The 16,574-nt window shown below is 41.8% G+C and overlaps 1 protein-coding gene across 9 annotated transcripts in view; it reads left to right on the top strand.

Moving 5' to 3' along the window:
- Positions 1–16,574, top strand: part of Dpy19l3 (dpy-19 like C-mannosyltransferase 3) — a 94,380-nt gene that overhangs the window by 50,738 nt on the left and 27,068 nt on the right. For all 9 annotated transcript variants that reach the window (XM_029567916.1, XM_008842045.3, XM_029567920.1 and 6 more), the window contains 6 exons: positions 1,656–1,779; positions 2,894–3,028; positions 9,570–9,701; positions 10,767–10,868; positions 14,088–14,161; positions 14,438–14,596. In XM_029567916.1, coding sequence (XP_029423776.1) covers positions 1,656–1,779; positions 2,894–3,028; positions 9,570–9,701; positions 10,767–10,868; positions 14,088–14,161; positions 14,438–14,596 — 726 coding nt within the window. The remainder of the gene's footprint in view (positions 1–1,655; positions 1,780–2,893; positions 3,029–9,569; positions 9,702–10,766; positions 10,869–14,087; positions 14,162–14,437; positions 14,597–16,574) is intronic.

The raw sequence follows: 16,574 nt of genomic DNA, 5'->3' as shown, positions 1-16,574 counted from the left end.
TTTTTTTTAATTTTAAGACAGTGTCTTACTGAGTTGCCAAGCTGACTATGAACTCACTGTATGGCCCAGGCATGCCTTGAACACAGCTCCTCCTGCCTCAGTTTCCCTAGCTGCTGAGGTCACAGGCCTCTGCCACCATGCCCAGCTTCACTGTGGATCATAATGCGGTTCTGTAGCAAAGCATAAAGCACTGTGCGTATGCAAAGACGTTCTTAGCACTGCTTAGTAGTGTCTGCTTATGCTTCATGTTAATCTGTAGATGCTGGACCCTGTGACATAGCTTTTTAAAAACATATACAAAATTTACTAGATGGCATGATGGCTTAACGCCTTGTAATCTTAGCCTTTGAGAGGCTGAGGCAGGAGAATCACCACAAGTTTGAGGGCAGCCTGAACTGTATTGCAAATAACAGGTTACCAGGACTATATAATGAGACCCTGTCTCAAAAAAAAAAAAAAATTCATTGAATTGTTAAAAATTCATTGAATTGTTGTCCAGCTTGCAGTAGCAACAGCAGTATTCAATAAGGGTCTTAAAACTTGAACATAAGTTCTAATACAGGCTTTATTTCTAATTAATCCTCAGGAAATTATTATTGGTAGTATTAATTTTTTTAAAGGCAGTCTCACTATGTAGTCCTGGCTGGCCTGGAACTCACTTATATAGACCACATTGGCCTTGAGCTCTCAGAGATCTGCCTGCCTCGAACTCTCAGGTGATGGTCTTAAAGGTATGTGCCATCATGCTGGGCAAGAAAATTTTTTTTTAATTTTTTTATGTGTATGAATGTATTGCATACATGTATGTAAGTGCACCTGTGTTGTACATTGCCCACAGAGGTCAGAAGAAGCTTCAGATCCCCTGGAACTGGAGTTATGGACAGTTGTTAGCTGCCGTGTGGGTGCTGGGAACTGAACCCAGGTCCTCTGTAAGAGCAGCTAGTGCTCAACCACTGAGCCATCTCTCCAGCCCCAAGAAAATTTTTATAGCTCTTGTGAGTGCTTGCTATATGCCCAGCACTTTACAAAATACATTCCTTTAACAACCCTACAGGGCCAGTACCAATATCCTCATTTTAGAGGTGAGGAACTTCAGGCTCGGGTTAGCTTTCTTGTGCACCCACACACTCTGTGAACAACGCTCTCGTTCTTTGCAGTCCTTTACTGAACACCTGGTGTGGGCATGTGAGTTTCTGGTACTGATTAAACAAAAATGAAAGCTTACCTCTGCTTGACCTGGAAGGTCATATTCTAAGTGAGGTAAGTTCTTTAATTATTGCCGGTGACAAATTTCAGAGTCAAATATAAAGTGCTAGAGAAAAAAGAGAGCCTTGCCTACAGCACCAGTAAAATTAGAAAAAAGAATGGGGAGGAGTTTGGCAATGGGCCCTTTGGGGGCTTAGTACTGTGGCTCGCATAGGCTTGAATCTCGGTTCTGTCACTTAGCTAACTAGGAGTACACAGACAGGTCACCTGTTCTCAGCCAGTTTTAGATTACGGGGATGGTAGTGATGGTAGTGACAGTTGCTCTTGAGAGCCAATGACCAGAATCTAAGCATACTTGCACTTAATGTAATACAGCTTTCACATTAGGAAATCTTCAAGGAAATTGTTGCAAAAACTATAATTTGGCCATTTGTGTTCTCTTCTTGCAGAATAGATACCACAAGAGTTGAGTTTACCATCCCACTGAGGGAGAACTGGGCACTGCCGTTCTTTGCAATTCAGATCGCAGCAATTACCTATTTCCTGAGACCAAACTTACAGTCTCTTTCTGAAGTAAGTTACTACAACACTTTAGTTTTGTTTATTTGTGTGTGTGTCTGTATCCGTGTCATGGCCCTTGTGTGGAGACAGAGGACAACCGATGGAGTCCGCTCCCTTCTATCATCCTGTGGGATCTGAGGATTGAACTCAGGTCAGACTTGTACGCAGTCACATCTACCCACTGAGCCATCTCACCAGTCCAGCCTTTCCAGAGCACGGTTTAATTCTCTAGTAGTATGTAAGAAGCTTTGCGAAATGAGATATGTACATGTTGTAGTTCATTTAAATAGCTCTTGTTCTATGACCAAATGTTTTACTTTTCTTTTTAAACATTATTTATTTATATTGTTGTTGTTATTATTCTGGTTTTTTGAGGGGCAGGGGGTTTAAGACCAGGTCTCCCTGTAGTATCAGCTGGCCTGGAACTTACTATGTAGGCCAGACTGGCCTTAAACTGCCTGCCTCTGCTTCCCCAGTGCTGAGATTAAAGGCATGCACCACCACATCTGGATTATTTTACACTATTTTTGAATGTGTGTATATTTGTGTGTCTATGTGTGGGTTTGTGCACGTGTATGCCAGGTACCCTTGGAGGTTAGAAAAGGGTGTTGGATCCCATGGAACTGGAGTTACAGGCAGTTGTGAGCCACCCAGGGTGGGTGCTGGGAACTGAACCCAAGTCCTCTTGAACAGTAAGCACTCTTAACTGCTGAACTGTCCCTCCAGCCCCAAGTTAAGTTTCTTTCTCTGAGCTTTTTCCTCCTTTGCAAAGAAAACATTTTTAGGTTTAAAATGTCCTCTTCATAATCTACCCTTAAATGGTTGCAGGGAACCCACACACAATTTCTGTGAGACCTAGAATTTTTAATAAAGCCCTTGCTCCTGAGATGTGGTTTGGTTTATTACGGCCTCCAGAACAGTGTGGAATGCACATGCTGTATGTATTTATATGAGAGTGTCACTTAAGAGTATTTAGAGCTTAAATAACAAATGCAAGGGTTTTCAGAGCCAGAGTTATGCCTTTTGTATTTGGTTTATGGATATAGTGGCTGGTCTTAAGAAAACGTGCCTGTTAGCTTTCAGTGTGCTGGAGGCATGTACATTACCCAAAGGTTTTCTTTTACAGAGGCTGACACTTCTTGCCATTTTCATATCAACTTTTCTCTTTAGCCTGGCATGGCAATTTAATCAGTTTATGATGCTGATGCAGGCGCTGGTGCTGTTCATCCTGGACTCCTTAGACTTGCTGCCAGCCGCAAAGGTGAGCATCACTGCGTCTCTCTTGGGTCGTGTTTCGTAGGCTGAGCTGGAAGCATGCAGTGACTTAATGACAAGTTGAAGCTCTTGCTTAGATCTGTGTGGACTGCCGGGATCAGCTGAAGCTGAGAGATGTGTGCAGCTGGGTTGGCAAGCTCAATTCTCTTTCTCTTTATTTCATGGTAAAAAGTGCATCTGTTCAGAGCATAGTCTAAGTCAGATGCCATTTATAAACATGATTTGCAACATAAAATACAGGCTAGCTTTTAAAATTTTTCTCAGTATGTATCCTCCCCTCCTCTCCCCTCTTCAAAGAACCAATAGGTATATAAGAATTCTTATGGGGAAGAGACTGTTTTGTTTTGAATTTTTGCAAGGATTTATTTATTTTTATTTTATGTGTATGAATGTCTTGCCTGCATGTATGTGCACCTTGTGTATGCAGGTACCTGCAAAGGTCAGGAGAGGGTATCAGATCCTCTGGAGTTGTGTAACACATGGTTTTGAACTGCCATATGTATGCTGGGAACTGAACCTGGGTCACCTGCCAGTGTTCTTAACTTCTGAGCCATCTTTCCAGCCCCTTGATTTGTTTTTTGGATTTTTTTTTTTTTTTGAGACAGGATCTACTCTAAAGCCCAGGTTGGCCTAGAACTAACTGTGTAGCCCGGTCTACACTGCCCAGCCTCAGTTTTCTAAGTTCTTGATTACAGGTATGAGCCACCATACCTAGCAAAACAAAACTTTATAAATTCTCAGAGTAACATTCTATTAACATAGAATAACATAGGATATTCCTGTTGACTGGCCAAATGCCACATGTGAAATAAGGAGAGCCATGTCTGTCTCCTAGTGTGTGCTGCAGTCACTTAATCATGGTTGGTTTGCCTTGACTTTTGGTTCTTGGCTTGAACTCTAGGCTTTGCATATGGTAAACCAGCATTCTACCACTAAGCTACATCCTAACCCTTTTCTGTTTTTCTGTTTTCTATCTCATTAAGTTGCCTAGACTGGCCTTGAACTGGCCATCTTCCTACTCCAGCCTCCCAAGTAGCTCAGATTACAGGCTTGTACCATCACACCCAGCTATTTGGAGTTGCTGTTTTAATTTTAATTTAAAAAATTTTTTTTTGTTTGTGTGCATGTATGTGTGTATTGTGTATATGTATGTGTGCCACATGAGTGCAAGTGCCCACATAGGCCAGAAGGGGGCATCGGGTTCCCTGGAGCTATAGTTCCAGGCAAGTGTGAGCTACCTGATACGGGTGCTGGAAACCAAACCTAAGTCTTCTGAAAGAGCATCAAGTGCTACTAACCTCTGAGCTGTCTCTCCAGCCCCTAATTTTTTTTAAATTTATTTTAATTTTTAAAAATTCTAAAATATTTTTATTTTATATGTATAAGTGTTTTGCCTGCATGTATTTAAGCGCACCCATGCATAGAATTCCCACACAGAGGCCAGAAGAAGCCATTGGATTCCCTGATATGAGTTCAGGATGATTGTTTGCTGCCATGTGGGTGCTGGGACAGAACCCGGGTCCTCTGCAAGAGCAGCCAGTGCTCTTAACCATGGAGCACCCTCTCTGCAGCCCCATCATTTTTTTTTAATTAATAATTTTTAGGTTAGCATACAAAGTGTTGTTTCACTGTAGCATTTTTGTAGTTATCTGTCAACAATTTGTTTTTTATATGTATAAACATTTTACTATGTTTCATACATTTAAATAACTTACTCATCACTAATAAGTACTTTCTAAGTAAAATACTATATGCAGAAATAGGCAGCATTGCAGCCCATGTAAGAGAGTTGGACTCTTTCTTCTGTGTCAAAAGAGATGCCCAAAATCTTGGGCACTGGCCAAGTCTAAATTAAGAAACATTAAGTCAGCCAACATTATACATTGTCTCTTAGTACAATAGGCATCATTAAGATGTTGCTCCATCTGAGGAGTGCCCCAGGTCTGAGAGTAAAGATACAGATAGCTGGAAAATGTGTCGACCTGCAGCTCTTGGGAGTGGCAGAGAAGGGTGCACAGAGGTGAGAGGGGGGCCAAAGCTACAGATGGGGAGAGGGTGTGGGTGCCCTATGGGGATCAGGGTGGGCAGGTCTCATGCAGTAAAGAGGCAAGCAGAGGAGACAAGGCAGAGTGTATAGACTGACTTTACCAATACTGGGTTTGAACCCAGGACCACACACATTCTGGTCAAGCATGTTATCACTGAGCTACATCCCTCAGCTAGACTTAACTTTATCCATCCACTTTTCAGTGCTTCTCCTGGTGTAAAGCAGTGGCCTCTTACATACTGTGACCTGCCATTTTAGATGCAGTTATAAAAATCTGGAAATGTCTTAAGTCAATAGCAGCACAGCACTCTTCAATGAATGAAGGCATTTCTACGCAGTTTTACAGTTCTATGTAACCGTTGCTTCTCCCATTAAATAAAACATACAGTATCAGAAAATCTTCCAAATAATAAAGTATATAATGAAATCTATAGTATTGTTAACTTTTTTTGAGACAGAGTCTCCCTGTAGCCCCAGCTGGCCTGTAACTCACTCTGTAGAACAGGCTAGCCTTGATCTCACAGAGATCCGCCTGCCTCTGCCTCCTGAGTGCTGGGATTAAAGGTCTACACCATCATGCCCCATTTCAGCAGCTGTATGGTTGATGGTCAGCATATTCTTTTTTTCTAGATCTTTTAATTTGTTTTTCTACAACGTATTTCTTTTAAAATTATGAAACACAATTACAAGTGCTCTTTTATCCACACAAAATTTTTTTTAAAATACTACAGCTAATTTAGCTTATATTTCATTCTGAACTTGGTTCAACTTTTGTATTTGAAATGATACTGGTGTTAGGAAGTCATAAATGCCTAATTGTAAGGATACATTGTAAGCACAGAAGGAGCTCCAGTTATGAAACCAAGTTGCTACTATCAGCTCTGAAAATAACTTGCTTTTGAAACTTTGGCAAGTGACTCAAATCCTAGGAGCCTTAGTCTCTCCATAAATTAGAATCACTCATCTTGAATCATGTCTGTTGGAAGCAAGTCAGAATAATTGGTGTAGAAAAAGGCAAGGCAGATTCAGAGTTTGGGTGGTGACAGAAAGCAGTTTCTTAGTACCTGGTGCTGTCTTTTTCCATGAAAATTGGAAAAACCCTTAACTGTAAAAGCTCAGGTCTTCAATCAGGAATACAAGCAAGGGTTTGGAAATGCAAAGCAGATTAGCAAATGGTATTAATAAACGTACTCTTCTTCATTAAAGCCTGAAATATAGTAAAGTTATATTAATGTATGTTGTATTTTAAAAGTTATATTAATCAATTGTGGAATTAAGGCATATCAGTGATACCTGGGAGGTTAATTATAAGGGGCTCAGAGGTTAAGAGTGTTTGCTGCTTTTGCAGAGGGCCCAAGTTCAGTTCTTAGAACCCATGGCAGGTGGCTTAGAACTAACCACCTGTAACTCCAGGGGATCCAACACCCTCTTCTGACCTCCGAAGGCACTGCACTCACACACACACACACATTGAAAAATTCCCAAATTTGACAAAAGATTTGAGCCTGCAGAGCCAGGAAGCTGAGCTAATATCAAGTAGGGTAGATTCAAGCAAAGCCACATCAGATCACCTCAAAACTAAACTTGTTTTATGTTTATTATTTGTGTGTGTGTGTGTGTGTGTATGTATGTATGTATGTATGTATGTTGTGCATGTGTCACTGTGCGTGAAGGGCAGAGATTCAGTCTGTGGGAGTTGGTTCTTTCCTTCCCCCGTGTGAATTTCAGAGATCTTCAGGCTTGGTGGCAGGCGCCTCCACTTGCTGAGCTATTTGACCAGCCCTCAGAATCAAACTTCTGAAGATTAAAGACAAAGTCTTGAAAGCCACCAGAGAAAAATAAGGCAATAAGACTACTTATAGGGAGGAATGGGACAACCTAAAGGGAAGGGAACTTAAATGGCTGTGAGTTCCTCATCAAAACCTGTGACTACTTGCAAGGAGGTGTCTTAGTTACTTTTCTGTTACTGTATTAAAACACTGTGACTAAGGGAAATTATAAAAAGAAGAGTTTATTTGAGCTTACAGTTCCAGGGGAATAGAGTTCATCATGGTGGGGGAGGCATGGTGGCAGGAGATGGCTGGAGCCGGAGCAGAAAGCAGAGGCTCACGTCTTCAAGCAGGCACAGGAAGCAGAGAGTGACTGGAGATCTGGTGAGACTTAAGAAGTCTCTAAGCCTCTCCCCAGCAACAGATTTCCTCCAGCATGGTCTGGGTAGAAGTGAGTCATTTGTAAGTCATGTATGAGTCATTTCCCCAGTGCCTGACACTTGATGAGTTTTAACAAATGTTAGCTGTTGTTATTATTAATGTTGATGGAGGACAGACTGCAGGATCCATTGGGGAAAGTTCCACTTACCTGACAACAGAATGTGTTCACGCCATCTGTTGCTGTATTATAATTATACCATAGAACCTTGGAAGGAACATCAGTGGACCCTCAGGAATCCAGGGCTCTCTCATGCATTACCCTGCTTGGTGTCTCTCCCGGTTGCTCACCAACAATACTTCTCTTGAATCTATTATATTGTCACCCATTTATAAAATTATCTGTTGTGTTACTAAGGAAAGTACATTTTTCTAGAAGTTTTCTGTTATAGTGAATTTTGATTGTCAACTTGACTGGATCTGGAATCAACTACAAAGCAAGCCACTGGGTACATTTGTGAATGGTCTTCTGGATCAGACCTTTTGAAATGGGAAGAAGGTTCACCTGAAATGTGAGCAGTGCCTTCTGGCCACAGCTCACATGAAAGGGAAATAGATGAATGAGCTTTGTATCTTCCCTGCTTGCCTTCACTCTTGCTGACGAGTTCATCTGTTCTGTGGCTGCCACTGCTGCCTTCCTTCGCTGGTATTAGAACCAGCTTCTTCAGGCTTCCAGTGTGGACTACAGATCAGCAGCTTTCCAGGAATCCTCCAGGCCATCAGTGCCAGATTGGGACTGCTGAGACAGCTAGCCTGTGGACTAAGTAACTGCCAGAGTCTCAGCCTCCCCCATGTGAGAGAACCATTATTAGATTATCCAGACCATGTTATGTAGGCCAATCCAATAAATCGCCTCTTAATAAATGTTTATTCTACCAGTTCTACACCTTTAGAGAACCCAGAGTAATACTTATACCAACTAGGTATAAAAATAATTGTAGCCTTAAATAGCATACCCCAGATAAACACAACAACTAAAGGAGAGTTATCTGTAAAGAATGCAACAGAAGACGCAAGCACTTCCGTGAAGGAATGGCATCAGATAGAATAAAATATTCGTGTTTAACTTTCACAAAGACACGAAAACATGCACTCCGAAAACTACAAAACACTATTGAGTTTTAAGGTCCTAAGTAAATTGGATGTACCATGTTCATAGATTAGTAGGTGTACTGAGATGGCTGTGCGTGTTACACTGATGGACAGATCCAAATGGTCCCTCTCAGAATCCCATGTGGCTTCTCAAAACCATCAATGGACTCTTTAGAATTGACAAACTAATCCTAATTTATATATATAATACATAAATTATTATATAATTATATATATACACACATATATAATCTATGAGTATGGAATTGAAAATGATCACTTTTTAAAAAATTTATTTTTGTGTATGAGCATTTTGTCTATATGTATGTATACACAGTGCCCATGGAGGCTAGAAGAGGGCGACTGATACCTTGGAACTGGAGTTACAAATGGTTAGCCGCCACGTGGGTGCTGGAATCGAACCTCAGTCCTCTGCAAGAGCAGCCAGTGTCTTAACCTGAGCCATCTCTCTAGCCCAGGGATCCTCTCTTTGTTAGATGCTGTCTTCTTTGTGACCTGTTTTTGTGTTCGGGTTGGTTGGAGCCTCTTTTCACTGTCAACAATGTTCTTGCAGCGAGGGTTTGTAAATGCGTACAGCTGCACATTTAAATCCATTACTGGCTGCGTGCATTCTGTCTGACCTCACCATCTCTGGCATAAAGGGTCATGCTGCTGATTCGTACTAAAATGAGCCCTGCGGAGCAGGTTCTGTTAGCCCAGACTGTACAGTGTTCCTTGCCGTGAGCCAGTGCACCAGGGAATACAAAGCCTTCTGGGGTATTTTGCCTTATCTGGGGATTGGGTACAGTGAAATGAAGTTCTGTATGACACAGGCCAAGAATGTGTAGTCTGGAAAATTAGCAAATACTGGTGTGGATAAAGTGCTGATGGTTAGCTGTAGACAGTACTTATAAAGAATTTAAAAGAAAACTGAAAATGATAAATTGTGCTTGCCAGTTGCCAGATACAGTTACCCTGTTCAGTGTCCCTTTTCATTAATGTTCTAAAATTTAAGACATTCTGTTATTAACAGCGAAGAAATGGTATGTATACAATTTAGTGCCTTTTTAGGTAAATGATGTGTCCTGGAGCCACATGTGTTTTTCGTGTTGTTTGTGACCACTGTGTCACAGTGTCCTAGCTTTCTCCTGATCTCCACTTGTCCGATCTCCTTATTGCAGGTCACCTGGCTGTATAGTATCCAGATAACAGGCTTGCTCCTTGTCTGCATTCTTCAGTTTTTTAACTCCATGATCCTTGGGTCGTTGCTCATCAGTTTTAACCTTTCAGTATTAATTGCAAGAAAACTTCAGGTAGGATTTTACTTTCTCAAACTGTTTTTTGTTTTTTTTTTCTTCTCAATTTTTATTCTTAAATTTGGTCTGTGTGTGTGTGAATGTTCATGTGAATGCAGTTGCCCAGGGAGGCCAGAAGAAGGTATCGGATCCCCTGGAGCTGGAGTTCCAGTTGGTTGTCAGTGCTCATATGCGTGCTGGGACCCAAACTGAGGTCTTCTGCAGGAGCGGTACATGCTCTTAAGTGCTGAACCATCTCTCCAGCCCCATAAACTGTCTGTTTAATAGTGTGGCTCACTGGACTTTATTTTCAAGTAGCATTGAAAGGAAAATGTATGACCCAATTCCCCACGAAAAGCACAGTAACATTCCATCTGCCTGCTTTCTGACATGCATGTTGAAGCATTTTTGTTTCACTCTCGGAGCACGTGTCATTCCTTAGTTTTAGCAATGATTATTTCTTATGCAATTGAAACCTCAGTTCAAGAATTAGCCAGAGTTGCTCTATCTGGATGCCATAGATCTGAGGTTATAAGAAAAGAGAAAAATTTGTGTGTCCTCTAGTGTGTTCATTGCAGCCGTTCCAGTCTGGGCACCTTGCTGTGTGATTGGAGTAAACAAAATCTTTTCCCCATTTTCCACATACCTTGTTACTGATTTTGAGGTGAATTAAAATGAACTGTTTTCAAATTTTGAAGAATGTAAATATGAAAATTTGAAATGTCTTGTAAGACACACACACACACACACACACACACACACACACACACACACACACAGCTTACCAAACAGTGGGATTTCATAAGGACTTTGCACACATCCTTAGTTTTAGTTTATCCATTCCCCATGCCCTTCTCTCTCCCACCCCCACTTAAACCTTCAACCCCAGTGTGCCCCCTCTTTTGTATCACTTGTAAACTTATTAAAATAGAGAACAAAGAAGTCTCATGAAGTAGGTTATATTTTCCACATATGTGTTCCTCCTGTGTGCGTGAGCCAGCGCTTTAAATCTTCAAGTAATCGCTAGTGTTTATAAAGTTAAATTTTATTTAAAAATTAAAACACAACTCTTTTAACTTCTAGAAAAACCTGAAAGCTGGAGCCTTCCTGACTAGGATTGGGAAACTCTTGTTACATTTGTTTCTAGTTTCCTGTTTGACACTTTTTCTCAACAGCATTATCAAGGTAAGTCACTAAGTGATATCTAATCCATTTAAAAATGTACTTAAGGTATCGGAGATAATTTTTGAACTTTTAATTTCAAATAGTTCTTATTTTATAAAGCACTAGACTCACTGAATAGTTACAGGTGCCTTCAGTAGGCTCAGCTTTACCAGTTCTGGTAGCATGGATGGTTTTGTTCATTTTAATCATTTCTCTTCACTCTTCTCTGACATGTTCTTCCTTGAACTCATCAAATTTAAGGCTCACCTTTAAAATCATGAACTGTTTCTCTAAATTTAAATAGTTTCCTCCGTGCATTATGGCATTACAAAAAAAAAATGAACACTTTTTTGTTGTTGTTGTTTGGGAGATTTTTTTTAATCTGTGTGTAGACCAAGTGACGTTGAACTCACTTTCCTCCTACCTCTGGCTGCCCTGTGCTTAGGCAACAGGCACGCACTGCCATGCCTGCCATGGGTTTTTACTGGGTTTTTCTGTTAGAAGGAAAGTGTGAGCTCAGCTTTGAAGGGCATTCCTTAACATTTAACTGACTTAAATTAACAACCCTGGGCTGAGGGTTTGTGAACTCAGGTCAAGACCCCAAGTTCTATCCCCAGCAATTAAAAAAAAAAAAAAAAAATCACAACTCTACATAGCAGAATGACTCTAGTCACTTGGCATCAGTTAGTTATATACTAGAGCTTCAGTAAGATGCTTATTGAAGTGCTCTGTGGTATTATTTCATTTAACATGGTAACCTTTTTATGGCTGTGTTTTGTTTTGAGGGGGCAAGCTTTACTTTAGGATAGAGCTCTTGGACTCTGCTGCCCCATCAGTTTTGTGATTTTTTTTTTTTTTTTTTTGGTTTTTTTATTTTTATTGTTGTTGTTATTTGTCTTTTTGAGACAGGGTCTCCCTGTAGCACCAGCTGGCCTGGAACGCACTATGTAGACTAGGCTGGCCTTGAACTCACAAGATCCATCTGCTGTGGACTAAAGGTATGCACCACCACAGCCAGTGATTTTAATACGGTGCTTTTGTCCCTCCTTGAAGGCTCGTCTCAGGGCAGGTGACGTCCATCCGTAAAATACCTTTGCTTCCCTCCACAAGAGGATTGCCATTGTCATTTTTGCCTATTGACTGTTTAAAAGAAAAAAAAAAACCCTTCAGCCAGCCAGAGTGAACAGTCGCTGTGTTCTTAAAGCCCGTAACAGGCTTCTCATTGGGGACTCAACCGACCTCAGTTCAAAAATATCCCCAAAAGGGACTAGAAAGATGCTCAGTTGGTAGAGTGTTTGCCACACAAGCATGAGAACCTGAGTTCAGATCACAGCACCCATGGAAAAATCTGGGCATGCTGGCATGTGTCTGTAATCCCAGCACTAATGATGCGGACAGACAGATCCACAGAGTTCACTGGCAAGCAGGTCTAGCAAAATTGATGACCTTCAGGTTCCGTGAGAGACCCTGTCACAAAAATAAGGTAGAAAAAAATCTGACATCAACATTTGGCCATTACACATACATATGTGCATATGCACACACACCCCATATTACGCTCACTACACGCCACACACACAAATCAGAAAAAAATCGTTTATACTGAAAATGTACAGACTTTTCTTGTTATGTTCCCTAAACAAGACAGTCTAACAACTGTTTACATCGTATTTATATTCTATTTAATTTGTACGTAATCTAGAGACGTTTTAACAAGTTCAGAAACCGGGCATGGTGGCACTGCCTGTCATCCCAGCATTCAGGAGGCTGAAGCAGGACATTAATGAGATTGAGGCCAGTCCAAGTTACCTAGTGAGATGGAGGGTTGAGGATGTAACTAGTGTAGACTGCTTGCTTAGCATGTGCAAGGCCCTAAATTCAGTCCCTAGCGCTGCAATAATAATAAACAACAACAATAGAAATAAAGAGTACAGAAGAGTAGAACTGAAATGCAGACGCTCTATGACGGCATATAGGACCAGAATGTCTGAGGATTGGGTGTCTGAGGGGATCCCTTGAACAATTCCTTGAGGATTCCAAGGTTGACTACTTAACCTGTAGCTTATATGAGCAGGATGGTCAGCATTTCTGGAATCCATCTACTTGCCCACCTCACACACAGTGGTCTGCTCTTAGATTGAGCCAGTAGACAGCTGTGGGCCTGAACGTCTATTTTTTGACACTCCAAAGGATAATCTATTGACCCACACTAGGTGTTTTGCCAGCGACCTATATTGCGTGAATTAGAAAGCAGTCTTTGAAACTCCCTGCTGCCTTAACTGGATCCTTGGGAAACATTTCCCTTGCGTCTCAGTTAGGATACCTTCTGAGTGATTGGTTAGCTTTGATCTTGTAGCCCTGGGAGTCACCCAGATGCTTTTGCATTTGCTGCTCGAATGCACAAGCTGGGTCTGTGCCTCCTTGCCAGTGTACTCTCAATTCTGGCTTCATTTTTTTTTCTGTGTTCCTTTTTCGTCTCATTATTTCTTCACCATTTTTATCACATGGATTTTATAAACATGAGTAAAAAATAAAGTTATGTCATTTAAAATTCTAATCACTGATGGTGAATGCTGGCACCTAGGGTGCCCTCCCCTTGAGCGAGGCTACCTATGAGGGAAACAGTCCTACAACGTTTATGTTTTCAGATCCCAAACCCAAAAGCCAGATGGGCTGTGCACCCACATTGGGCTGTGCACCTGCATTCAGATCATCATTTTGTTAGTTTTCTGTTGTAAAAAAATTCTGTCCTGGGGCTGAAGAGATGGCTCGGCGGTTAAGAGCTCTGCTCTTGCAGAGGACCTGGGTTCGATTCCCAGCACCCACATGGCAGCTGACAGCTGTCTATAACTCCAGTTCCAGGAGACCTGATACCATCTTCTGACCTCCTCAGGCATTGCACAACACAGGTGCACTTGCATACATGCAAGCAGTACACTTATACACATAAAATAAAAATAATAAAAAAATAAAATATTAAAAAAATCCCCACTCCCTGTGCTTCAGCCCTCTCTTCTCTGAAACCATATTCAGTGTTTTGCTGATTGAATCCGTGTTGCTATTTGAATAAAGGATTGACCTTTAAAGGAGAGGAGGTGGAGGAAGAGGAGGGGTCAGGAACTCTTATGGTCACTGACTAGCCTCTGATGCTCCTACTGAACTACACAGTGTACTATTCATTGAGGTTGTCAGGAAATCACACCCAGGGCACTAATAGCTGGTTTCCTTTTCCCTCAATAGAAAGTACTTAACCTGAAGTCAGATGAACACATATTTAAATTTCTGAAGGCCAAATTTGGATTTGGAGCAACAAGGTAGGATGGAAAACCTGTGGTGGTGGCTTCATGCTTTTGCATCTGCTGCTCGAATGTGCAAGCTGGGCTTGTGCCTCCTTGCCAGTGAATGTACTTTGTGTACTAATCTCAATTCTGGCTTCATTGTGGTGGTGGTTTCATGCTAAAGCAGTGGGGATGCCAGACCAGAGTCCCTGTCCCACCGGCAGAGGCTCAGCGCCTCTCACTTAGAGGGAGAACACTGTGGGTTCCTGGCATGTCTAGCATGTGATACCTTGCTCTGCCTTCCTTCCCCAGGGACTTTGATGCCAATCTCTACCTGTGTGAAGAAGCCTTTGGCCTCCTGCCTTTCAATACATTCCAAAGGCTCTCAGAGACCCTGCTTTTTTATGCGTATGTGTTTGTTCTGTCCATCACAGCGATCACAGCATTGGTTGTCGTTTTTCATAACCTCAGGTACGGAGACTCTCAGGACTTCTTAACACTCTCTCTTTAATGAACTTGCTCTGGATGGTGCCAAAACAGACAGACAACAGCAACAACAAAAGTTGAAACTAAAGATGGCCAATGCAGACCATAACCGCATTGTCCACCTATAAGGGGAACACACCTAGCTTAGAGTGGATGTGGAACAGACTAGGCTGGGGTCTAGTCACAGCTTTGTATGCCTTGGGGCGACGGGATCTTTTGAGCCACTTAAGTAACCTGTTATTATTTTTGTTTCCTTATGTAACGGAACAAGGATACTAAGAGTTCTCACTCTGGGACTGTTTATAATAAAATGCTATAAAGCTCACAAAGTGCATGCCAGGGACAGCTTGTAGGTCTTAGCTATGACTAGGTGGTAATAGTTTTGTTGTCCATCCGTGAGTCTGTTTTGTTTCGATTACTAGTTTCCTGTATTGGTTTTTGTTCATCTAGTTTTGGCATTTGCAGCCTGGGGTCTGCTGCCAAAGAGAGCTGTGGATGTGACACAGCACAAAATCATAAACTTACATAAAACATTAGGCGACAATTTGGTGATCTTTTTTGTAACTTTATCACGATTCTCAACGGAGAACTTAATTTTTATTTTTTTATGTGTATGAGTGTTATGCCTGCATGTGTGTAAGTGTATCCAAGTCATGCAGTCTCCATGGAGGTCAGAAGAAGGCATCAGGTCCCCTGGAACTGGAGTTACAGATGGTCATTAGCTGCCGTCTAGGTGCTGGGAATTGAACCTGGGTCCTCTGGAAGAGCAGTCAATGCTCTTAACCACTGAACCATCTCTCCAGCCCTTCCAGTGAGAACTTTATAGCTGATGACATAGGCTTATAAGCATAGCTCCTTGGGAGGCTGAGGCAGGAGGATCACAAGTTCAAGGCTGCTCTGGCCCAGGATGAGTTGAAAGCCAATGAGAGCAACTTAGACCATATTTCAAAGTAGCAAATGAAAATAAGGGCCAAGCATGAAGCCAGTGGGACATCACTTGTCCAGTGTGCTCAGGGCCCTGGGTTCGAATCCCAGTACTGGAAACAAATGAGTTAATTATTGTTCATTTGTTACCTCAAGCCTCCTGAAGTCGATGTGGCCTATAATTATGAGTCCATGCTAAAAGGTTTTTTTGTAATCACTGCTGTCATGTGTGCAGTCTATGAGAGGAGACATTAGGCAGTATGAAAATGCTGACAGACTTGCAGAATTTCTCCCTGTCAGGTGGATGGTTTTGCATTTACAATCCATGTTCAGTTGAACAAAATGAAGTTGAAGCTACTGTCATCAGTGACAACCTAATGAGGCTCCCAGGGAAAAACTTTTTGTCCATATAGTTCCCTAGCCAGTTAAGGCTGGTGACCTGGGGTTCCCAGGTACAAAGGAGCTGCTGTTAGCCTGATTCAGAATCACTTGAGGTATTTTATGATTATTATTATTTTTTAAATTTATTTAATTTGTATGCATGTTTTGCCTGCATATAAGTGCCACCACTTGTGTGCAGTGCCCACAGAAGCCAGAAGAGGGCGTTGGAGCCCCGGGAACTGGAGTTACAGATGGTTGTTAGCCACTATGTGGGTGCTAGGAACCAAATCTGGGTTCTCCACAAGAGCAGCCAGTGCTCTTAACTGCTGAACCATCTCTCTAGTCCCTGCCCTGTCATATGATTATTAAAAACAGAGCTAGAAAGTTAAGGTTAGGATGCTTCCTGCTCTTCCAGGGGACCCAAGTTTGGTTCTGGGCACTCACTTTGGTCCAAGTTCACAGCTCTGTACCTCTAGCTCCAGGAAGTCTAGCACCCTCCTCTGGACCCCACAGGCACCTGCACACACGTGGCATAAACACACATAAGTAAAAATAAAATCAATATTTTTTTATCAAATAAAAATATTTTGTATGGATAAGTGTTTTGCCTGCATGTAAGTGCACTACATGTGCCCAATGCCCATGGAGGCCAGAAGAG

Source organism: Nannospalax galili, unplaced genomic scaffold (assembly GCF_000622305.1).
Source record: "Nannospalax galili isolate Female #2095 unplaced genomic scaffold, S.galili_v1.0 scaffold931, whole genome shotgun sequence".
In the NCBI taxonomy this organism is placed as follows: Eukaryota; Metazoa; Chordata; class Mammalia; order Rodentia; family Spalacidae; genus Nannospalax; species Nannospalax galili.
This window is presented reverse-complemented; position numbering and strand designations above follow the sequence as displayed.